Source organism: Rhinatrema bivittatum, chromosome 6, assembly GCF_901001135.1.
Source record: "Rhinatrema bivittatum chromosome 6, aRhiBiv1.1, whole genome shotgun sequence".
Lineage (NCBI taxonomy): Eukaryota > Metazoa > Chordata > Amphibia > Gymnophiona > Rhinatrematidae > Rhinatrema > Rhinatrema bivittatum.
Genome location: NC_042620.1, coordinates 249782752 through 249807077, shown reverse-complemented (window position 1 = coordinate 249807077; position 24326 = coordinate 249782752). Strand labels below are relative to the sequence as shown.

General features: G+C 42.3%; 1 protein-coding gene across 3 annotated transcripts in view; it reads left to right on the top strand.

Annotated features, from left to right (window-relative positions):
• The window catches only part of PKMYT1 (protein kinase, membrane associated tyrosine/threonine 1), a 60112-nt gene extending 37077 nt beyond the window's left edge, over window positions 1–23035 (top strand). For 2 of the 3 annotated variants that reach the window (XM_029606773.1, XM_029606772.1), the window contains exons 5-8: window positions 12920–13194; window positions 15327–15425; window positions 17054–17197; window positions 22116–23035. In XM_029606773.1, coding sequence (XP_029462633.1) covers window positions 12920–13194; window positions 15327–15425; window positions 17054–17197; window positions 22116–22293 — 696 coding nt within the window. In that variant the 3' untranslated portion in view covers window positions 22294–23035. The remainder of the gene's footprint in view (window positions 1–12919; window positions 13195–15326; window positions 15426–17053; window positions 17198–22115) is intronic. The other variant, XM_029606774.1, reaches the window with a different exon arrangement.
• The last annotated feature ends 1291 nt before the right edge of the window (window positions 23036–24326 follow it).

Sequence of the window (24326 nt, the reverse complement as noted above, 5' to 3'; positions counted from 1 at the left end):
TAATGAAGTTCCCGACGAGAGACTCTCGTTTCACCACGAATGGTTTCCTCAGGGGATCACTATTAATCTGTTATTTCTTCATTACCATTACAGGGAACATCTATATTATTCTTGGCTTTTCTTTGCCTGCTATCTCTTAAATATCTCCTATTCTCTCCGTTCATATTATCAATTGGCACCCTTCTGAACCAATATACTCGCTTTATACCAATAAATACACCAGGAAGCCTTATACTACGTTATTCTCATAGGGTTCCATTACCGTTCTGTTTTTGTTCAAATGCTCCGCGGTTTCACCTAGTTCTTCTTCTATAATTCCAACATTTCAATCCCGAGTTTCACCTTATCCTTTTATTCAACTGCAGAGAAATTTCCACACCAAGTGAGCTGGTGTGGAAATTTCAGACCCCAACTCAGCCCTGTCATCATGGAGCAATATCACAGAGAAAATAGCAAACAAATTATGTCCTCTGTCAACAAAAAAACTCAAACCAGGAGCCCCAAAGAGACAACCTTGGTTCACAAATGACCTTCTAAAACTCAAACAAAATGTCAGAAAGAAAGAAAACAAATGGCGCAAAACACCTTGCCCCAGCTCACTATCCGCGTACAAATCTGCCCTCCACCACTACAGGAACTCTACTTTAAGATCGAAAAGAGATTTCTATGCCCATAAGATTCATGACCTCGTCTACGACGCAAAAGCCCTTTTCTCCTATGTATTGGAACTTACTCTACCTAACACACACTCTATCCCTCTCGACCAAGCACAATCCAAAGCTGATGAACTGGCTATGTTCTTCCAAAGCAAAATATCCAATCTCGTAACCCTCTTGCCCCCTACACCCGCCTCTCCCTATTAGCTCCTACCACTTCCTAAATAAAAGAATCTCACTGGAATCATTCGAACCCACTACCGCCCTAGAGATTCAATCTCTACTAAAGAAGATGAAACCTTCCTCCCATCCTCTCGATCAAATCCCATCAAAATTTCTCCTCCTAATACCTGAAACCATCGCCAAACCACTGGCAGATATCATAAACTGTTCATTAACACAGGGAATTTTCCCAGACGCCCTAAAACTTGCTTCCCTCAAACCCCTCCTAAAGAAACCGGATCTGGATCCCAACAATCCAAACAACTTTCGCCCTATTTTCTAACCTTCCATTTATAGCCAAAATCATGGAAAAACTAGTCAATTCACAACTCTCTGATTACCTCGAAGATCACAGTATACTGTACCCCACCCAATATGGGTTCCGCAAGGCATTAAGTACTGAATCCTTACTCCTTTCACTAACTGACCACCTCATCATGGGCATGGACAAAGGACAATCTTTTCTACTAATTCTCCTTGACCTGTCAGCGGCCTTCGACACTGTTAATCACTCCATCCTCCTCAACCGTCTATCGAACATTGGAATAACAGGCATGGCTTTCACATGGTTCAAAACATTCCTCTGTAACAGAGGTTACAAAGTCAGAATCAATAATAAAGAATCCCCTCGCTTCAGTTCCTCACTAGGAGTTCCTCAAGGTTTCTCCTTGTCCCCTACTCTCTTCAACATTTACCTTCTTCCTCTTTGCCAGCTCCTAACTAACCTTCAACTAAAACATTTTCTATATGCTGACAACGTACAAATCGTGATCCCCATCAAAGAATCTATTACTAAAACACTTAAACACTGGGAAAACTGCCTCCAAGAGATCAACCAACTTCTAGCAAACTTAAACCTGATACTAAACTCTGCTAAGACTGAACTCCTCCTCATCTCCCCGGAAAATAGTACTAATCCACAAAGTGCACCAACTAACACCATTGTTAACCAAGCAAGAGACCTAGGAGTAATAATAGACAACTGCCTGAATTTAAAAACATTCATTAACAACACAACGAAGAACTGCTTCTATAAGCTGCAGGTTTTAAAAAGAATCAAACCTCTCCTCCCCTTTCAAGACTTCAGAACAGTCCTCCAAGCCGTAATATTCTCCAAGATAGATTATTGCAACTCTATCTTGCTAGGTCTCCCTTCCTCATCCATCAAACCTCTTCAGATGCTCCAGAATGCAGCAGCTAGAATCTTGACAAACTCCAGAAGAAGAGACCACATCACCCCTATTCTCAGAAATTTACACTGGCTACCAATACAATTCAGAATTCTACACAAGTCCATCACTATCATCCATAAAACCATCCACACCCAAGCCCCTCTTGACCTCCAAATCCCCCTAAGACTACACACTTCATCAAGACCTATCAGGGAAGCCTACAAAGGTTCCTTACTTGCTCCCCCATCTAAATCCACTCACCATCTTGCCTTCAGAAATCGGGCCTTTTCCACAGCGGGACCATATCTATCGAATACCTTACCCCCTAATCTCAGACTAGAACCATGTTTACTAACTTTTAGAAAAAGGTTCAAGACTTGGCTATTTAAACAAGCCTTTCCCGACTCTAACTGACTCTCCACAACAACAATAGTTTTTTACTGTAAAAGTACTGTAATTTACTCCTAATCTTGTTTCATCCCTTCTCCAGTTCCAACTACCCTGTTTTATTGTAACATTTTATTTTCCTTTCCACTTGTTATTTGCTTAAGGTTATTGCATCCCCTGTTACCTGTAAACCAGCATGATATGATTGTATCATGAATGCCGGTATAAAAAAGCTTGAAATAAATAAAATAAATAATCAAATTTGCAGATGATACAAAATTATTCAGAGTAGTTAAATCAAAAGCAGATTGTGATAAATTGCAGGAAGACCTCGTGATACTGGAAAATTGGGCATCCAAACGGCAGATGAAATTTAATGTGGATAAGTGCAAGGTGATGCATATAGGGAAAAATAGTCCATACTATAGTTACACAATGTTAGGTTCCAGATTAGGAGCTAGCACCCAAGAAAGAGATCTAGGCGTCATAGTGGATAACACATTGAAATCGTTGGTTCAGTGTGCTGCGGCAGTCAAAAAAGCAAACAGAATGTTGGGAATTATTAGAAAGGGAATGATGAATAAAATGGAAAATGTCATAATGCCTCTGTATCGCTCCATGGTGAGATCGCACCTTGAATACTGTGTACAGTTCTGGTTGCCGCATCTCAAAAAAGATATAGTTGCGATGGAGAAGGTACAGAGAAGGGCTATACCAAAATGATAAAGGGGATGGAACAGCTCCCCTATGAGGAAAGACTAAAGAGGTTAGGACTTTTCAGCTTGGACAGCAGAGAGGGGATATGATAGAGGTGTTTAAAATCATGAGAGGTCTTGAACGAGTAGATGTGAATCGGTTATTTACACTTTCGGATAATAGAAGGACCAGGGGGCATTCCATGAAGTTAGCAAGTAGCACATTTAAGACTAATCGGGGAAAATTCTTTTTCACTCAACGCACAATTAAGCTCTGGAATTTGTTGCCAGAGGATGTGGTTAGTGCAGTTAGTGTAGCTGGGTTCAAAAAGGTTTTGGATAAGTTCCTGGAGGACAAGTCCATTAACTACTATTAATCAAGTTTAATTGGGTAATAGCCACTGCTATTAATTGCATCAGAAGCATGGGATCTTCTTGGTATTTGAGGCCTGGTTTGGCCTCTGTTGGAAACAGGATGCTGGGCTTGATGGACCCTTGGTCTGACCCAGCATGGCAATTTCTTATGTTCTTATGAATGGGTAAATGGATAATAGAAGGACTAGGGGGTACTTTATGAAGTTAGCATGTGGCACATTTAAAACTAATCGGAGAAAGTTCTTTTTCACTCAGTGCACAATTAAACTCTAGAATTTGTTGCCAGGGGATGTGGTTAGTGCAGTTAGTGTAGCTGGATTTAAAAAAGGATTGGATAAGTTCTTGGAGGAGAAGTCCATTACCTGCTATTAATTAAGTTGACTTAGAAAATAGCCACTGCTATTACTAGCAACAGTAGCATGGGATAGACTTGTTTTTGGGTACTTGCCAGGCTCTCATGGCCTGGATTGTCCATTGTTAGAAACAGGATGCTGGGCTTGATGGACCCTTTGTCGGACCCAGTATAGCTTCAAGACTGGTTGCTGAATAGCGGTTCTAAGGTCTACTTTCTTGGGAAGACTCCTTTTGGGAAAGACCTTGAGAAGAGAAAGAGCTGAGGGAGTCCAAGCTCCAGAGGTTTCTGGAGGATTTCCCAGGAGAGACTGTGCATTTGGATCCCACCAAACTTGGATTTAGAGAGGTGAGGCAATGCTGTCCAAGAGAAACCAGAAAAAAGATTTCTCTTTGCAGCAGAATCACTTTCCTGGCAAAGTCCAACCCTTTCATGGGTAAAAAGAGGGCCCTGAGAAGGGGAGCACAGGGAATGCCTGAAACTCACAGTGAATGTCAAAGGTCCACTCCCCTATTGTGTAAATAAATGGTTGGCAGGCCAGTTTTTACAGGGAGTGGACGTGTCATATCAGGTCAGTGGGTCTTAAATGTGGAAAGATGTGGCTACTTCTTAGAGCATTGTAGATTTTTTATAGCACCGTCTGGTCATTCCCCCTGAAGCAACATCAGAAGGTTTCATTTTAGAGTGACTACTCTAGGTGGGGTCCATAATGCAGGTCCCAATTGAAGAACGTGGCAAGGAAGATAGTCTAGCTACCTTGTCATGCCCAAGGAAGACCTCAAGCTGGTCTGCAGAGCACTGTGTATCCATTTCTGCATGAAAATCTCTATAGTTTGTAATGGTGATGGGGAGGCAGGAAGAATTCTTCACATCTTTGGATCCCATGGAGACGTACCTCCACATGCCTATCAAGGCAGACTATCAGAAGGTTCAGGCAGGTCTCTTACAGTTTCAAGCACTTTTCTTTTGTACTAGTTACAACATTGTGGACCTTCTCCTAAGTAATCATGATCATAACATGATTTCCCCTGTGTTCCAGGAAGCTTCAATAGGAAGACATTCTGATACACAGGAGAAAATCTTCATGGCAGCAGAAAGAGTCAAGAAGCTTTGACATCATATTTGAACACTTAGAAAACTGCATTTCTCTACTAGAGGAAATTTGTAGCACATCTCCTAAGTATTTTCAAAGCAATTGTATTGCTGACAAAAGCCTAGTAACTGGAAAGTTTAGAAAACGGAGATTTCTAGATCTCATCGCGTTTACAGAGTGCAAGCACGTTTACAGAGTGCAAGCACAAAAGATGTGCTTGCACTCTGTAAATTAATCTGTGAGTCTACCACAAAACAATGGTTTTCTAAATTAATTAAATGTGTTGTATGATCCTGAAGCATATTTTTTGTCTCAATATTAAGACCCAAATTGAGCCATAGCTTGAGCTAAAAGCTTCTCCATATTAGTAACTGATCTCCATACATCAACCAAGGAAACATTTTTAAGAGCAGGTATCTCTTCATTAATACCTTCTGCCATTATCACAGCTGAAGTTGGAGAAGTTTCAATCTTCCCACCAGCGGCAATTACTTCCCCCTCTTGACTTTTATTTTGCGAATTATCTTCTATTAATGATATCACACTTAAATCATTTAAATCATTATCAGTTCTTAACTCTTGATTATGAGGTCATGAATGTTGGCCAGGACTCTGAATAGAGCCCGATGAAAAGGAGACTTCCGGATTGGGATTTAAAGTATCATAATTTACCCTGCAAATAATATGTGTGTCCATAGGTCCCCTTACCGTCGAAGAAGTTGGAACTGAGGTAAAAACCTTTATCTTCCTTTTCCTGCCCATGTGTCTTCAAGTAGGAGCGTTTTCCACTAAGTGGCAGACACGACAAGGGGCGCGCCCTTTGGCAGTGCACCGGCAGCTGCGCACCGCAGGCCCCTGGTTTTTATCCAGGCCGAAGTCACGGACAGCTGACATCACAGGGGGCTTGGCTTAGGTCGCTCCGTCCGGGTGATGTCCTCTGATGTTAATCGGGGTCGCAGCAGTCCTTCTGGCCGCTTTCCTCTGGCAGGAGAGTCTCTCTAGATGCACTCCCTGTAGACCCACCGCAGGCCCCTGGTTTTTATCCGGGCCGAAGTCATGGACAGCTGATGTCACAGGGGGCATGGCTTAGGTCATTCCATCCGGGCGATGTCCTCTGATATTAATCGAAGTTGCAGCAGTCCTTCTGGCCTCTTTCCTCCAGCAGGAGGAGAGTCTCTCCAGATGCACTCCTTCTGAATCTAATTCCTCTTATCCCCCTGCCGTCTAAGTGGGGAGCAATGTTGCAGTTGCATTAAAAGCATCAAAGCATTTTGGTTAAGGGCAATAATCTCCATGCCTTCTGCTAAGGGTAGTGACTGCTGCATCAGCAATCAACCCCTCCCCCCCCCCCCCCCCCCCCCCCCCCCCCCCCCCCCCCCCCGCAAACTTATCTCATTTCCATCTTCTAGCCTTTAGAGATCCACAGTGTTGATTCCATGCCCCCTTGAATTCTTTGTTTTTTTCTTCTTCACCACCTCCTCCAGAAGGGCATTCCAGGCTTCCATCACCCTCTCCATGAAGAAATATTTCCTGATATTGGTTCTGAGTCGTTCTCCCTGGAGTTTCATTTCGTGACCCTTAGTTCTATAGTTTTCTTTCCAACATGAACAGATAGGCTATTGCGAATTGTGAAGGTTATAGGCTTGCTTGTATAAAAATGTTTTTAGGGCCTAATTGAATACTTTCCCACATTAAATCGATCTTAGAAAGTAACCACTGAATTCCAAATAAGTGGACCTGCAATTGAAAAAGCCCTATTTTTTGTAATGCCCAGTTGTGCAAGCTTGATAGATGGTACTTCTAACAGCATTTTACCCTCAGATCTTAAAAGACCTAGTGGATTTGTAGACCCTCAGCAGTGCATTAATACAACAGTCAGAGCTCCCATGTAGGATTCGGTGGATTAATGATACTACTTTGTACTGGGTCCTTACTGCAATGGAGAGCCAGTGTAAAGAGGCCAGAATTAGAGTAATGTGCACATGCATAGCAATTCCGGTTAATATCCTTGCTGCAGCATTCTGCAACAGTTATAATGGGTGCAAAGCAGTAGCAGGGAGACCCACATATAGTGCATTACAATAATTGAAAGGACCAACTGCAAATGTTAAGACTTTACATCAGACATGGATGTAAAGAATACCATTTTGGAAGCCCAGAACAGATATTATTCTATGCATTATAAAAGGCAGAAGGAAGGCCAAACAACTGCCAGCATAGTTAAAAGGTGAGGTGAAAGAGGCTATTATAGCAAAAAAGAACATCTTTCAAAAAATGGAAGAAGGACCCAAATGAAGACAGGAAACAGAATAAGTACTGGCTAGTTAGATGCAAGGCATTGATAAGGAAGACTACAACAAAATTAGAAAAAAAAAAAAAAAAAGCTTGCTGAAGAAGCAAAAACTCATAATAAAAGCTTTGAGTACATTCAAAGCAAAAAACTTGCAAGGGCGTCGGTTAGACTATTAGATGATCGAGGGGTAAAAGGTCCACTAAAGAATGACAAGGCCATAGCAGAAAGATTAAATTAATTCTTGATTCAAATTTTTATTGAGGAGGATATAAGGCAGATACCCATGCCAGAAGTGATATTTAAAGGTGATGATTCAGAGGAAATAAAACAAATCTCAAAGAACCTGGAAGATGTAATAGGGCAAATTGACAAAGTAAAGATTAGCAAATCACCTGGACTGGATGGTATACATCCCAAAGTACTGAAAGAACTGAAAAATGAAATTGCAGACTTATTATTTGTCTTTAATCTATCATTAAAATCAGCTATGGAATCTGAAGACTGGAGGGCAACCAAAGTAATGCCAGTTTTTACAGTGTTCCAGAGGTAATCCAGGAAACTACAGACCAGTGAGCCTGACATCATTGGCAGGAAAATTGATAAAAACATTTATAAAGAATAATATTGCTGAACATATAGATAGTCATAGTTTAATGGAAAAAGCCAAACATGGGTTTAGCCAAGAGAAGTCTTACCTTACTAATCTGCTACATTTTTGAAGGTGTGAATAAACATGTGGATAAAGGTGATCCAGTTGATATAGTGCATCTGGACTTTCAGAAAGCATTTGACAAGGTACCTCACAAGAGACTCAAGGAAATTAAAAAGTCTTGGGATAGAAGGCAATCTTCTATTGTGGATTGAAAACTGCTTAAAAGATAGAAAACAGATACAGCTAAATGGTCAATTTTTTCATTGGAGAAATGTGACTAGTGGAGTGCCTCAGGGACCTAAACTGGGACTACTGCTGTTTAACATATTTATAAAAGACCCAAAAATGGAAATAACAAGTGAAATGGTCAAATTTGCTGATGATACAAAATTATTCAAAGTTGATAAATCACAAGAGGACTGTAAGAAATTGCAAGATGATCTTGTAAGACTGGACATCCAAACAGTAAATGGCATTTAATGTGGACAAGTGCAAAGTGATACACATAGGGGAGAGGAACCCAAGTTATAGCTACATGATACAAGGTTCCACATTGGCAATCACCACCCAGAAAAAAGATCTAGGCATCGCGAATAAATTGTGTGTGGTGGTGGTCAAGAAAGCAAATAGAATGCTAGAAATTATTAGGAAAGGAAAAAATAAAACAGAATATCATAAGGTGTCTGTATCGCTCCTTAGTACGATCATACCTTCAATGCTGTGTGCAGTTCTGTTCACCGCATCTCAAAAAAGATATAGAGGAATTAGAAAAAGGTACAGAAAAGGGAAACCAAAATGATAAAGCTGATGCAATGATTCCCCTATGAGGAAAGGCAAAAAAGATTAGGCCTCTTAAGCGTGGAGAAGAGACGACTGAAGGGAATTATGATAGAGGTCTATAAAAATATTGAGTGGATTGGAATGGGTAAACGCAAATCAGTTGTTTATGCTTTCAAGAAGCACAAATACTAGGGAACACGCTCGGCCCCTTAGATTGTAAGCCCTCTGGGGATAGGAAAATACCTACAGTACCTGAATGTAATCCACTTTGAAGCACTGAAAAAAAAAATGTGAAAAGCTGAATATAAAAATCTAAATGAATAAATTTTCATTGGTGTTCCTAGTGAACTTCCAGAAATCCCATTTATCTTCAACATGTCAGTTTGACAATATCTTGCTCTTTGATAAGTTTATTTGTTGTCCTTTTCTTGAATAAGAAATTTCTCCCTTATTCGCCCTTATAGAGAAACTGTTGTTTTCATTCTATTGATAATTTTTCAAAGTGAATTCCCTTTTTAGAAACTAAGGTTTGATTTTTTATTTTCTGCCCACTGTACCAAAAGCCTGCCTTGCAGGGATATGTTCATTGAATTGAGGCTGCTTGAAACCAGAAAAAGCAAGTTATTCTGAGCACAATTGCTGAGCAGCTCTTCAACAGAGAGAACCACATTGCTCTAAATTTTGAAAAATCTCTCTCATTGTTTTGAACTTGCCTGCCTATACACTTTGTGCTACTGATTTCAATAAGGTCAATATTCAAAGCCATTTAGGTGGATAATTCACAAGTTATATAAACTCACAAAAACAAAATTGGTCAACTGGTCATATAACTTGATCTTCTATAAACTCATACTTTATGTAAAAAAACCAACCTCTTTTTATGCAGACATTTATGTGGGACCAACAACCCTAAGCTCTTCAATTTTATAAAAGAGCCAATTCAGGAGGAAAGTCCACTTTATTTAATCCTATCTGTATTTTTTTGTTATTTTGTATTTTTTCAAAAATATTTATTTAGAAATCACCAAAAAGTCCCGCACATTCACAGAACAAAATTCATTTTCAAATGAGCATCAAAGTATTCCTGCACTTATCTTGTCATCAAATGTCTGCTCCAACCCTGACACAATATCATGTTTCGAACTTCTGTCTACCTCAGGGGGAAAAAAACAAATCCACTTACTCACATTCATATATTGTTTTATGATTCTCGTCCGGGACCAATTCCATATCTTCACTCCAGTAAGGTTGGTCTTAAAATGCTGTCTGCAATGCAGCACCGTTATGTCCTGCTCTGACTTTTTTTTTTTTTTTCTTTCTCTCCAAGTTGCTTGCTTCCCTAGCCTGTGCTGCTGCTTAGGCCAGGATTGCTTAGCACAAGTTCCTGCTGTGTGCAAGGCTTACAGCCAGTCAGGGGGAAACAATTTTTTCCTTTCTTCTCTTTTCAGGTGTGGGTCTCTGCCTGTACAATCACTTAGTGCAGAAATCTCTGAACTGATACCATATGTGACACCATGAGCGGTCTTTGGCTTTGCCACAGGCCAGATTCCATCTGAACTCTGGCTATCCTTTTACAGTTTTATTAATTATAATACAAAATTAAGAAAACACAAGCCTGCTTACCCCAGCAGTGCTGGAAATAGAAATGCAGTAGTTTACAAAACTAAGTCATTTGTTAAAGTTCCTGCTTTCTCCTGGTCTTGTCTGGGGCCTCCTGTCCTCTCTGGGATCTGTCGTCTTTCCCCTCTCCCCAGGAGAAACATCCTGCAATTCCCCTGTGGGCTGTCTTAAGGTGGATCAGGCTAAAATGTCTGGTTCTTGACTTTTAAGGAAGGTCTAATGTGCACTGCTTTACAAAGATATATTTCTAAACTCCTTATCATAATATAAACTCCTTATCACAAGGTAGGGAGCCCTGCCTCCCTACCTTTAAAAAAGACTTAAGACTTGGCTGTTCACGCAAGTCTTCCCTGACTCAAACTAATGACTTCACCTTCTACATATTTAAAACAAGCAGCTCATCTCTGTCTCCTTGTACATAGTTTTTAGCCATTACTATTCTCTTTCCTTTTATCTCCATCTTCTCCCAGTTCATCATTCCTTGTTAATTGTAACTGCTTTTTCCTGCACGATAGTTCTAGTTGATGTATTTATTGCACTCCTGTTCATATGTAAACCAGCATGATGTGATTTTTATCATGAATGCCGGTATATAAAAACCTTAAATAAATAAATAAATATAGGCCTTCTATATCGAAACAAATTAACATTGTTGGATCATTGTTGGATCTCAAGCCTCACAAAGTTACTTTAGAGGTTTTTTCATATGAATTGATATTTTCATTTTTAATCTATAATTTCTTATTTTAGCTCTTGTTAATTCAGTTGACTCATAGGAAATACGCAAGAATCCAAGTTTCATTATTTTACATTGTAAAAAATGGGTTTCTCTGTAAGAAATAAGAACCATTATTTCCTTTACGTTATCTGTAAACCGATGTGACATCTCTGATCTAATGTCGGTATATAAAAATGTATAAATAAATAAATAAATAACTGTTATCCAATGTAAGAATTGTAGTGCCTTAGCTTTAAGGCAGACCATTTGGAGGCTTAGAGCTTGAGAACTAGCTACCATTGGAAGAGCTTTCATCACTATACCGCATCCAGAAAATCCTCCCCCACTCCCAGAGAGGATTCAATAACCCAGAAATAAAAGGTTAAGTGTGGTCTCTTGTAGGGCAAGATCTGAGACTCAGAGACACCCTCTTCTCCAAATGATGCCCATTCCCAATGCCTTTTCTGCGCTGGAAATAACAGTGCTCCAGAAATAGAAACTGGAGTGGTATTAGAAATAAAACATGATACCCAATGTGTACTCAAACCCAAAAATACTTACAAAAACCCCTCAAAACAACAACAAAAAAAAATCCTCCCGCTGAGAAACTCATCAAAGGTGCTCACTTGGGGACACATTGTGAGGCAGACACAATGGTTAAATGCTTTCCAGGAATCTCAGCTAGCAGAAATCTAAATCGGATTGAGAATGCATGTAAAGAAGAAAGTAAGGATCATTAAATTGATGGACCAGTGACCTCGCTTAGGATTCCTGCTAAATATAGCCAACATCTCTGCGTAGCTCAATTTCTGGTTTTGTAAAATTCTCTATTGGCCTCTGAGCAGAAACAGCCAAAATAAGTTCAGTGCTTCCTGCAGCTCTTCTCCCCGTCCTCTCTTAGGCTGCCACCAGTGGCTTAGGCAGAAATCTCTCCGCGTGCTAACTTCATCAGTCAGGCTTCTTATGACTAGGTACTTCCTTAGGCCAAGAGGAACTTCGTAAAACAGGCCGCTTCCTCCCAAATCCAGATTCAGGTACCTCTCAATTCAGTTGTGTCCAGGCCCCTGACACAGCATGATCACTTTGCACAAAACAGTCAGTGTGGCCTGCTACCGCTACAAATGTGATCTGTCCTTTTTATGGTCATCTGGCCACCCACCCCGCATACTCACTGCAGTGCCCTGCTTGGTCTTTGAAGCGTTGGAGGTTTCTGCAGCTGCAAAGTGCTGATCCAGAACCTTCAACTCAAGTACCAACAAGCTTTTCTGTTTGCCCACAGCAGCCAGCAGTAAAGGCACACAAGAGCTCCTGTGCTTCGGGGCCGCCTGTAGCTGACCCCAGCATCATGCACTATGCTTCCCATCAGTACCATATTCCTGCGACTGGGTAGATATCACAGTTTAGTATTTATTATCCGCACTCTTCGCACATAAAGGTTCAAGGCAGATTACAAGGTAAAAACATGCATGAAACAAAATTTGATTGAAAAACAAAAAATCTAGCATGGAATGGCTGTAAGCAACAAACCTGCAAAATTTAACCACCAGGCTTGGGGGAAAGAAAGGTCAAGTAGTCATTTTGATCGCTGAATCTAAAGCCAACCACCTATCCCCATTTCTTTCCTTCATCCCATTTGTCTTTTTTTTCAGGGAGCCGTCACACATAACCTCTTTCTTTACTCTTTTCCGTCCAGCTCTTACAGGAGGGGAACCATCATAAACTGCGCCTCTTCCTCCTTTTACATCTAGTTGTTGTCTGGGAGCTATTGTGCACAGCTCAAATGAAGGGTTGCAAACTGAGAAAGAAGTAAAGCATGACTAAGCTTACTTTACACTACACTGGCTGTGCATTCCTTTTTTGTTTTACTCCTGAGTAACCTCCCTGTTTTCTTTTTTCTTCACCAGTGGCTGCTTTCCTTCCTCTTGGTGCTGTGGCTGGGCATCACCTGGCCGGCTCACTGGTTCCTGAGTTGCTGGAGCAGCCCTAGAATGGCTCCCTCTTCTCCTGCTTCTACTCCCACGCAGCTCATAGACAGCAGCATATCCAGTGACTGGGAGGATGACAGCCTTGGAGACGATGTGTTCGACCTGCCGGTGAAAGCTTTCTCTCCTGGATTCCTGCCCTGCGCCCTGTCGTACCATGAAGACATAGACACAGGGGACCTGCAGACCCTCAACAAGTGATTCTCTTTATTTCCATTTCTGAAGTATTAGATTCACATCTAATCTGGTAAAAATCCTGCTAGCACTTACGGAAAGCCTCACTGTTTTCTGTGTGTGATCTGCACCTGGATTATATCTCTGCCTTTCAGGACCTGGCTATCAGTTAAAAATAAAATGTCCCCAGTATTCCTCCCACAACTTTTCATGTCTGTCTAAGTAAAATGCCCCATTTCCTGGCGTGTAGCCAGATGGACTCAGAACGAATGGGATAGTATCCACGTGCTAGCAGTTGGAGACGGATCTGACATCAGCACGGGGTATATATATCCCCACAGGAAGCGCAGCAACTTAGTAATTTCCGTCTCCAAAGCAGTTTGGAGAGCCTGCACGCTTGCTGAGCGTGTTTTCCAAATCTACTTGTTCTTTTTCTACTTACTGAAGAAAAGAGGTTACTCGGAGCCCGTGATAGATACACTCCTCCGAGCTCGTAAGTTTTCCACGTCCCTCACCTACGTAAGGATCTGGAGGGTATTTGAAGCATGGTGCGACACTCACGGCACCAATCCACATGCGACCACAATCCCTATTGTGTTGGATTTCCTGCAGGATGGACTTCAGAAGGGTCTCTCCCTCATCTCCATCAAAGTTCAGGTGGCTGCGCTGTCTTGCTATGGTCCCAGGAGGGATGGCAAGACCATCGCCAAGCATCCAGATGTTTCTCGTTTCCTGCAAGGAGTCAAGCACATTCGTCCGCCACTAAAGTGGCCTGGGCCCTTATGGAACCTCAATCTTGTTTTGGATTTCCTCGCGGGATCCACCTTCAGACCCCTTCGGGGACTGTCTCTCCGTTCTCTAACCTTGAAGATGGTGTTCCTATTGGCGGTATGTTCGGCACGCCGCATCTCAGAGCTACAAGCACTGTCCTGCCGTGATCCCTTTCTCAGAATCACTCCTGAGGCTATCCATCTTCGTACGGTTCCCTCCTTTCTACCTAAAGTGGTTTCACAGTTTCATCTTAACCAAACCATATCCTTGCCTACCACGGCGGGTTTGAAGAAATCAGAAGAAGGGCGTTTATTACACCATCTCGACATTGGCAGATTGCTGCCCAGATATCTGGAAGTGACACAAGAACTACGAAAGACGGACCATCTGTTCGTCCTGCACAGCGGGAGGAAGCAAGGGGAAGCCGCCTCGCGGCCCACCATCGCCCACTGGATTAAAGAAGTTATCAGAGCAGCTTACGTGGAGGCCGGGAAGTCTCCGCCTCTACAGGTCAAGGCTCATTCTACCAGAGCACAAGCAGCATCTTGGGCAGAATCCAGGATGCTGTCGCCTGCAGAAATCTGTAAAGCGGCGACGTGGTCCTCCCTCCATACCTTCTCCAGGTTTTACCGTCTGGATGTCCAGGCCAGGGAGGACTCAGCATTTGCAAGGGCGGTCCTACATGGTCCTCAGGCAGCCTCCCGCCCAGGCTGGGAGTAAAGCTTTTGTACATCCCATTCGTTCTGAGTCCATCTGGCTACACGCCAGGAAATGTTGAGATTACTTACCTGATAATCTCCTTTTCCTTAGTGTAGACAGATGGACTCAGCATCCCACCCAGCTGCCGGTGTACATGGGTTTCACCGATTCAAGGTAAGCCATGTCTTTGTTTACATAAGAGCATACACTATACCAGGTGTTAATGCCTTCCGGTTGTGAATGCTGGCGGTCTCCAGCTACTATCAATCGGTCAGGGGAATCCTGTTTCACTTTTCACTGAGCGTCAGTACACACATCCATAACAGCTTTTGCAAGGAAGATTACTAAGTTGCTACGCTTCCTGTGGGGATATATATACCCCGTGCTGACGTCAGATCCGTCTCCAACTGCTAGCATGCGGATACTATCCCATTCGTTCTGAGTCCATCTGTCTACACTAAGGAAAAGGAGATTATCAGGTAAGTAATCTCAACATTGTTTCCTGTAATTGGATTATATCTGTATAGACTGGGTGTCCTAATAGCTGTTATATGTTTATGTGCAGGATAAGGCAGCGAACACGTAATTGGGGTTTTGTTTTGGGGTTGGTTTTTTTTATGTATTGCAAGGGTGATATTTTGGCTTGCATTTCAGTAACCAAAATCTTATTCTTTTTCTCTTTCAGTGTCCGGAATTCTCCAGAGGTACTCACTTGCCCCTCACTAGGCAGCACATCCACACCTCGAAACCCTTCTCCTGAATATAGCATCAGAAGGAGGAAGAGGTGAGGCTCTAAAGGGGAACCAGGGGCTTAAATCAGAATATAATGACCTCAGACTAGGGAGGTAGATAACTGGGACACCTGTTTTAGTGGTACAGAGCATGAGGCAGGTTTGCATTGTATTACATACCTCTGACTATCAAGACTGGGCTACCCCTGCTCATAGTATTTAAAAGATCAAGGTGACTACTAAAGAGTGGAAGATTCACCTACTCTTACTCTATATCTTCTTATCCCAGGTACACAGCTCCTTCTCTATAGGTTTAGATTGTGCAGGAAAATAACATGCTGCAAGCAACTGAAGCAGTTTATTATATTTTTAAATTTTAAACATTCTCATTCATTTTTTTTTCTTAAGTGTTGGGAATCCCTGCCCGTGTGGCTGAATTCGGCCTGCTTGTCCTCAGGGAAGCAAAGTTGCTTGCTTATAATGGGTGTTTTCCATGGACGCAGGACAAATCAGCCACAAAAGGGGGATGAGCCTGTGCGGGTCCTTCCTGTGCAGCTACCATGCAAGTCTCCTCAGTCATTTCATAAGCTGTGGGGAAGAGGGTGGAGTTGTATGGCTGATTTGTCCTGTTGTTCACGGAAAATACCTTTTACAGGTAAGAAACTTTGCTTTACAATAGGTAGGGCAATTGGCCAGACTTAGTGCTTCAAGAAGTCCTTAACTTCTGATAGCTACTATGTTAAATGAGTAGGCTGTCCTGAAGCAAACTTGAGGCCTAGATTAAGTCCCCTAGGATAAATTTGACTATTTCCTGCATAGTAAGGAAGACTTCCATTCTTACAGAAAGATCCCACAAATCAAGGCATGGATTCCACTTTGCACAGAGATAAAACTTTAGCAGGAGTTGTGCATATTTGAAGGTGACTGATATTTTGGCAACTTTTCCCGCAATCACTTTATGCTTTTTTCCTTTTTGACTGGGGCAGTTATGCTCAAACATAAATCCTGGGTCCTCCTGGGGGTAGATGCCACCAGTGTTGTACAAATGGACTGATTTGTTAGACTTATCGGAGCCAGCTGGGTCATTGGCTCTGGGATTGCAGATCGCCATAGGACAAAAGTTGCAGAATCTCTGAAAGACTACAGACAGTGTAGCAAAGCTGGCCTTTCCCAGCTTAAATCTATCAAAGGTACACCAAACAGTACAGCGAACTGATAAAACTGAACAAAAACAATCTAGAGCGGTGCTCTGTCGCTGTCAATAAATAAACTTCTAGATAATGTGTATTATATTTTCTAATTGTTTTAATAAAGTGTGTGCCTACACAATGAGTGGAGTAAAATTTTATCAAAAAATATAAACTTGTTTACCTAAATGTTAAATGGAGTTAGAGAAAGGTTTCATACATAGTGTAGGTGCCCAGCACCACTATTAAGTGGTCTATAATCATTAACCTTCCTCCTCCTCCTTAAATTCTTTTTAGTGGTTTTTTTTAAAATTTATATTGTCCCAAAGAAAACCTGAGGACTCTTCCGTGGCAATGTAATATTTTTATATGCGTGTTCTGCAAGTATTAACTCTATGAGACTCTAAAAGATGTTAATAAAGAGTGAAAAACCAGACTTCCCCGATTATGGTTGGTATGTCCGTCTTCTTATTGATGGTCCCGACATGTTTCAGATGTGAAAGCCTTTCCTCAGGGGCCTTGATGAATCCCGAAAACCAACTTCACGGAGTCTGTAACTCTTTACTCAGCAGTTCCTCAAGAGCTGAAAGTCTCTGCCACAAGGTGATCTTCCTCTGTCGATCGCCGGGAAGATTTAGGTAAACAAGTTTATATTTTTTGATAAAATTTTACTCCACTCATTGTGTAGGCACACACTTTATTAAAACAATTAGAAAATATAATACACATTATCTAGAAGTTTATTTATTGACACTTTCCCAGCTTAAGACATTTCATATACATTGTAACATAATAGCATAGTAATGACCACAGATAAAGACCAAATGGTTCATCTAGTCTGCCCAGCAATTTGCTTATGGTAGTAACTGCCGTTCTGTGCATGTTACCCCATGCATTCTGTTAAGGATCGTAATTTTCGCTCCATGTAGGTTATCCCCAAGTGTTCAGTTAAGGGTAGTAACTGCCACTCTATACAGGTTACTCCCATGCAGAAATGTTACATCATCCCTGCCTTTTGAGATCGGCAGTGTTTGTCCCAGTTACTACCCTTAACTGAACACATGGGGATAACCTACATGCAATCCCAGAGCCAATGACCCAGCTGGCGGGAGACAGTAGCTTACCTTCCACCCAGGATACTGCCTGGGCCCTAGTGGAATGAGTTTTAACCTGAAAGGGTAATGGCTTCCCTGCCTCTACATAAGCTCCTGTGATTGCTTCCTTGATCCAGCGAGCTGTGGTAGCTTGTGAAGCTGCCTTGCCTTGTTTCCTTCCACCATGAAGAATGAACAAGCGGTCTGTTTTGCACCCCGGTTCCGAGATTTCCAGATACCGCACTAAAAGCCAACTGACATTTAAGTGGCAGAGGAAGCGGTAGTCTTCCGTGTCCTTGAGTCTTTCTAGGGATGGTAAGGAAATGAACTGATTCAGGTGAAACTCCGAGACTGCCTTAGGCAAGAAGGAAGGAACGATGCGAAGCTGTAACACTCCTGGAGTTATCTGGCAGAATGGCTCTCGAAGATAAGATAAGGCCATCGCGGAAAGATTAAATGATTTCTTTGCTTCGGTGTTTACTGAAGAGGATGTTGGGGAGGTACCTGTAATGGAGAGAGTTTTCATGGGTAATGATTCAGATGGACTGAATCAAATCACGGTGAACCTAGAAGATGGGGTAGGCCTGATTGACAAACTGAAGAGTAGTAAATCACCCGGACCGGATGGTATACACCCCAGAGTTCTGAAGGAACTAAAAAATGAAATTTCAGACCTATTAGTAAAAATTTGTAACTTATCTTTAAAATCATCCATATTACCTGAAGACTGGAGAATAGCTAATGTAACCCCAATATTTAAAAAGGGCTCCAGGGGCGATCCGGGAAACTACACACCGGTTAGCCTGACTTCAGTGCCAGGAAAAATAGTGGAAAGTGTTCTAAACATCAAAATCACAGAACATATAGAAAGACATGGTTTAATGGAACAAAGTCAGCATGGCTTTACCCAGGGCAAGTCTTGCCTCACAAATCTGCTTCACTTTTTCGAAGGAGTTAATAAACATGTGGATAAAGGTGAACCGGTAGATGTAGAATACTTGGATTTTCAGAAGGCGTTTGACAAAGTTCCTCATGAGAGGCTTCTAGGAAAAGTAAAATTTATTTTATTTATTTATTTTGAGTTTTTCTATACCGGCATTCGCGATGGGAATCGCATCATGCCAGTTTACAATTAACAAGGTGTGACAAAGGAATATAATAAGAACATTAACAGGTGCTAAAAGAAAAAGTAGCAGTTACAATAAAACAGGGACATAATACAACTTGGAACGGTGAAAAGGCGATAGTAGTCATGGGATAGGTGGCGATGTTCTTTCGTGGATTGCAAACTGGCTAAAAGACAGGAAACAGAGAGTAGGATTAAATGGACAATTTTCTCAGTGGAAGGGAGTGGGCAGTGGAGTGCCTCAGGGATCTGTATTGGGACCCTTACTTTTCAATATATTTATAAATGATCTGGAAAGAAATACGAACGAGTGAGATAATCAAATTTGCAGATGACACAAAATTGTTCAGAGTAGTTAAATCACAAGCAGATTATGATAAATTGCAGGAAGACCTTGTGAGACTGGAAAATTGGGCATCCAAATGGCAGATGAAATTTAATGTGGATAAGTGCAAGGTGATGCATATAGGGAAAAATAACCCATGCTATAATTACACAATGTTGGGTTCCATATAGGTGCTACGACCCAAGAAAGAGATCTAGGTGTCATAGTGGATAACACATTGAAATCGTCGGTTCAGTGTGCTGCGGCAGTCAAAAAAGCAAACAGAATGTTGGGAATTTATTAGAAAGGGAATGGTGAATAAAACGAAAATGTCATAATGCCTCTGTATCGCTCCATGGTGAGACCGCACCTTGAATACTGTGTACAATTCTGGTTGCCGCATCTCAAAAAAGATATAATTGCGATGGAGAAGGTACAGAGATGGGCTACCAAAATAAGGGGAATGGAACAACTCCCCTATGAGGAAAGACTAAAGAGATTAGGACTTTTCAGCTTGGAGAAGCGACGACTGAGGGGGGATATGATAGAGGTATTTAAAATCATGAGAGGTCTAGAACGGGTAGATGTGAATCAGTTATTTACTCTTTCGGATAGTAGAAAGACTAGGGGGCACTCCATGAAGTTAGCATGGGGCACATTTAAAACTAATCGGAGAAAGTTCTTTTTTACTCAACGCACAATTAAACTCTGGAATTTGTTGCCAGAAGATGTGGTTAGTGCAGTTAGTATAGCTGTGTTTAAAAAAGGATTGGATAAGTTCTTGGAGGAGAAGTCCATTACCTGCTATTAAGTTCACTTAGAGAATAGCCACTGCCATTAGCAATGGTAACATGGACTAGACTTAGTTTTTGGGTACTTGCCAGGTTCTTATGGCCTGGATTGGCCACTGTTGGAAACAGGATGCTGGGCTTGATGGACCCTTGGTCTGACCCAGTATGGCATTTTCTTATGTTCTTATGTTCGACACGACAATGCCTGAGGTTCAGAAATTCGACGAGCCGAGCATATCGCCACCAAGAACACAGTCTTCACTATTAACAGGCGCAGGGATAGACTGTGCAGCGGCCGAAAGGAAGGCCCTGCTAAAAAATCCAACACTAGGGATTTCAGAGAATGCTATCCTGGAGGTTCTGGATTTAAGCTTTCTACCTAAGAGCCTAAATTTGACTTCCAGAACCTCCCTCCCACATTTTCCTATGTCGTTGGTGCCCACATGTACCACGACAGCCGGCTCCTCCCCAGCACTGTCTAAAATCCTATCTAGGTGACGCGTGAGGTCCGCCACCTTTGCACCAGGTGCATGTTACCAGGTGATCCTCACGCCCACCAGCCACCCAGCTGTCTACATTCCTAATAATCGAATCACCAACTATGACAGCCAACCTAACTCTTCCTTCCTGGGCAGTAGACCTTAGAGACACATCCTTGGTGCGAAAGGAAAATGCACTACCTGGAGAACAGGTCCTTACTACAGGATCCTTTCCTGCTGCATCAGGTTGATGCTCTCCGATCATGAGACCACCTTCCTCCAAGGCAGCACCAGGGCTGCCAGTCTGGACTTGGCTACTATGTCCCTGAAGGTCTCTTCTATATACCTCTCTGTCTGCCTCAGCTCTTCCAGGTCTGCCACTCTAGCCTCCAGAGATCGGACTCATTCTCTGAGAGCCAGGAGCTCTTTGCATCGCATGCACATGTACAACTTCTCACTGGTGGGTAAAAAATCATACATGTGACACTCTATGCAAAAGACTGGGAAGCCCCCCTCTTGCTGCTGGACTGCTGCCTTCATCTCAAATTTGTTCAGTTCCTAGTAAAGTTTTAGATTGCTATGGCAGTAGGAATGTGTCTAATTAAAGTCCTTTAAATGTATTAGTGAATTCACTATATGTCTGGTAGTGGCCTACAGGGGAATGATCAAACTCTCAATAAGGTGTTTTTTTTTGTTTTGTTTTTTTTGTAAGTGGCACCTGCCTATAAATTAAAGAATGAGCTAGGGGTGGGTGGGAGGATTGGGAAATACAAACAGTCCAACTTCAGTTAGTCAGCCAGAGTGACTCACTGCTCTCTTGATTAACACTGTTGGTACCTAATCAAACCAAATCGCACTACCTCAACACCTTTCCAAGGTGAGTGCTGAACTTGTCAACCATTTTTACTTCTCTTTTCTACTGGCATTCTTCCTATTTAAAGAGAGAGGTTTGTAGGGGATGATGACAGGCCAGGAGCACAGCTGTCACCATCCCTGTGCTACCTACAATATCACTGCTGTAGCTCAGGGTGGGAAGGAGAGAAGAGGTCCTACATCAGCCACAGAGGATTGCCTTTGGCAAACGGTTAGGAGTCTGGTAGCCACAGATGATATTCTCACTGGGCAGAAAATTGCCAGTAGAGACTATCAGCAGAGGTAGCCTAATTAGTCTTGGCAGTTCAGAATGAATAGAAAGGAAGAAAATTTTAACAGGTATGAAAATTTCGGTATGGGCTGCAGTGCTGTGGAAGACAAACACTTCTGTACTTGAGGAAATACACCAGATGGAGAATAAAAGAGCCAATCTGAGCAAAAGGAGGTAGCAGACATGCAAAAAGGAACAGGAAGAAGGGGGCACAGCAGGAACAGAAGGTTTAGAGGTGTGTTGTAATAGAAGGCAAAGGGAAAATGGAAGAGATAATATGGTAATGTAGGTAAGTAGTTGGTATAACACTATGATAGATGTTAAGGAAGCAAAGGATAGTGGGATCTGGAAGAGGAGGCACATTTGAGGAAGAGAGAGGAACTAAGAGAAGTAGGTATGATAGGGGAGAGAGAAGAAAATGAGAGAGGAGACCAGGTCAGGGCAGTACTCCTTATATTGTGTACATAGTACTGTAGAAGGTAAGTAATCTGCTTACACCTTGCTATGGCATCTGGTACTGGGACAAGAGGGCTTGCTGAAACTTTGAGCTGTAGATACAAAGAGACCCTGGCACATCTTCCTTTTATCTCCCAACAGGTCGCTGTGCACCAGCCCCAACATCAGCCACATCAGCCAGGAGTCCCCGTGCAGCCACAAGACCTCCAGCCCCAGTACCTGCCATGCCTCAGGCTTTGTGGAGGAGGACTGTCAGCATGCCTTTGAGCCCAAGAACCTGCTCAGCATGTTTGAGAATGTCTCTTTGGAGCGAGACTAAATGGAGCAGCAAGGGGCTCACAGCCCACTGGAACAAAAGCCAGAATGATGACTGGGAGTCTGCTAAACTCTAGGACTTATGCAAAGTGTGTAGGAGGCAGCAGCAGCTTCAGGGCGGGGAGATGAATTCCAGCAGTTGCATTTTTCAAGGAGGAGGAATGATGTTATTCCAGTGTTGGGGGGCTGAAGCTTTATAGATCTCATTTGTCTTTAGGAAGAGCCCACTACCTGCTTTATTGCGATTAGCAATGCACTCTGTCACTGGTGTGCTACCTGTGATCTTGCTACAGGTGCTGTTGCATAAATTATTCTGGGGTGAGAGAGAGTATGTCATTGAAATGGAAGAAACAGGTCAGGAGCAGTGAGGACAAACATTTCCAGTTATAAAACAGCATGGGGTTTTTTACTTCCCAGGTCTGCTTTTCATGGGAAACAGAATTTGAGGGTTTTTTTTTTCTCTTAGGATTTTCTCATGGCTGATTCAAGGAGGATTTTGTTTGGTGGTGGGGATTTGAAATTTGTGTTCCCTTTTTCCCTATCCTCCTTGTGGTTCTGCAGCATTTCTTTACTGCTTGACAATACTTTCAAGCTGAGGGTCATTTTCAGGCATTTTTTGCTATTACTGTTTATACTTCAGTTATAAATATTTTTAATTAGTGCTTTTCAAATGCCTTTTTGCGATAAGTTTTAAAGATGCTTTGGTTAAAATACATTTTTGCAAAATAAAAGCAGTTATATGATAAAACAAATTCCACTTGTCTGTGGCTTTTCAATATTGCTACTCTTTTTTTTTTTTTTCACCCAGTCTGAATCTGTATTTCCTCCTGCCATCACACAAACATAGAGGTAACATTTTCAGCCCTAGGGAAAATGTGTTTTAGTACAAGGTCACATGCTGGGGGCGATTGCTAGCACAAGTCATAGTTTGAGGTTGCCATTTGCTGTTGAAATAGTGATTCATAATATTGTGAGAAGCTTGACAAGCTAATATTGCACTAGAGTAGCAGGAAGTGATCCTGTAGCAAGGACCTGCTCTCCAGGTGATGTATTGTCCTCTCACACTGAGGACAAGTCTCCCAGGGCTACTGCCTAGGAGGGAAGGGTTAGGCCGGCCATCATAGTTGGTTATTCAATTATTAGAAATGTAGATAGCTGGGTGGCTGGTGAGCGTGAGGATCGCCTGCTAACTTGCTTGCCTGGTGCGAAGGTGGCGGATCTCGCTGAAAATCCAGAACCTCCAGGGTGGCATTCTCTGAAATGCTTCCTGTTCCATGTGCAGGTCCCCAGAGGCAGGCAGAACTCCGGAGTCTGAGTTCCCCAGTTCCATACAAAACTGAATCCCTCTTTCCTGCACCCTCGTCTCATCCACGCATTGAGACTCCGGAGTTCTGCCTGCCTCTGGGGACCTGCACATGGAACAGGAAGCATTTCAGAGAATGCCACCCTGGAGGTTCTGGATTTCAGCTTTCTACCTAAAATCTTAAATTTGGCTTCTAGAATCTCTCTTCCACATTTTCCTATGTCGTTGGTGCCCACATGTACCACGACAGCCGGCTCCTCCCCAGCACTGTCTATAATCGTATCTAGGTGACGCGCGAGATCCGCCACCTTCGCACCAGGCAAGCAAGTTAGCAGGCGATCCTCACGCTTTGGAGAAGGGGGAGACTTTTCCGAAAGGATAGGTTCCACCTTAATCAGAGTTGGAACCAAGCTGCTGGCACTAATTTTTAAAAAAGAGATAGAGCAGCTTTTAAACTAGAACAAGGGGGAAAGCAGGCAGTCACTCAGCAGTGCATGGTTCGGAGGAGTGTATCCTGAAAGATACTAATGAAACAGGAGAGTTAGAGCATTCCAACAGAGAGGTGCCAATAACAGCAAACGTAGTCTATGTGCCTATATGTAAAAAAAATTACCTGAGCTAAAGATTTCCAAATTATCCCTATCAACTGAAAAGCAGGTTGTTAATAAAAACAAAAACCACACTTTGAAATGTCTGTAAGCCAATGCCAGAATTCTAAGAAGTAAGATGGGAGA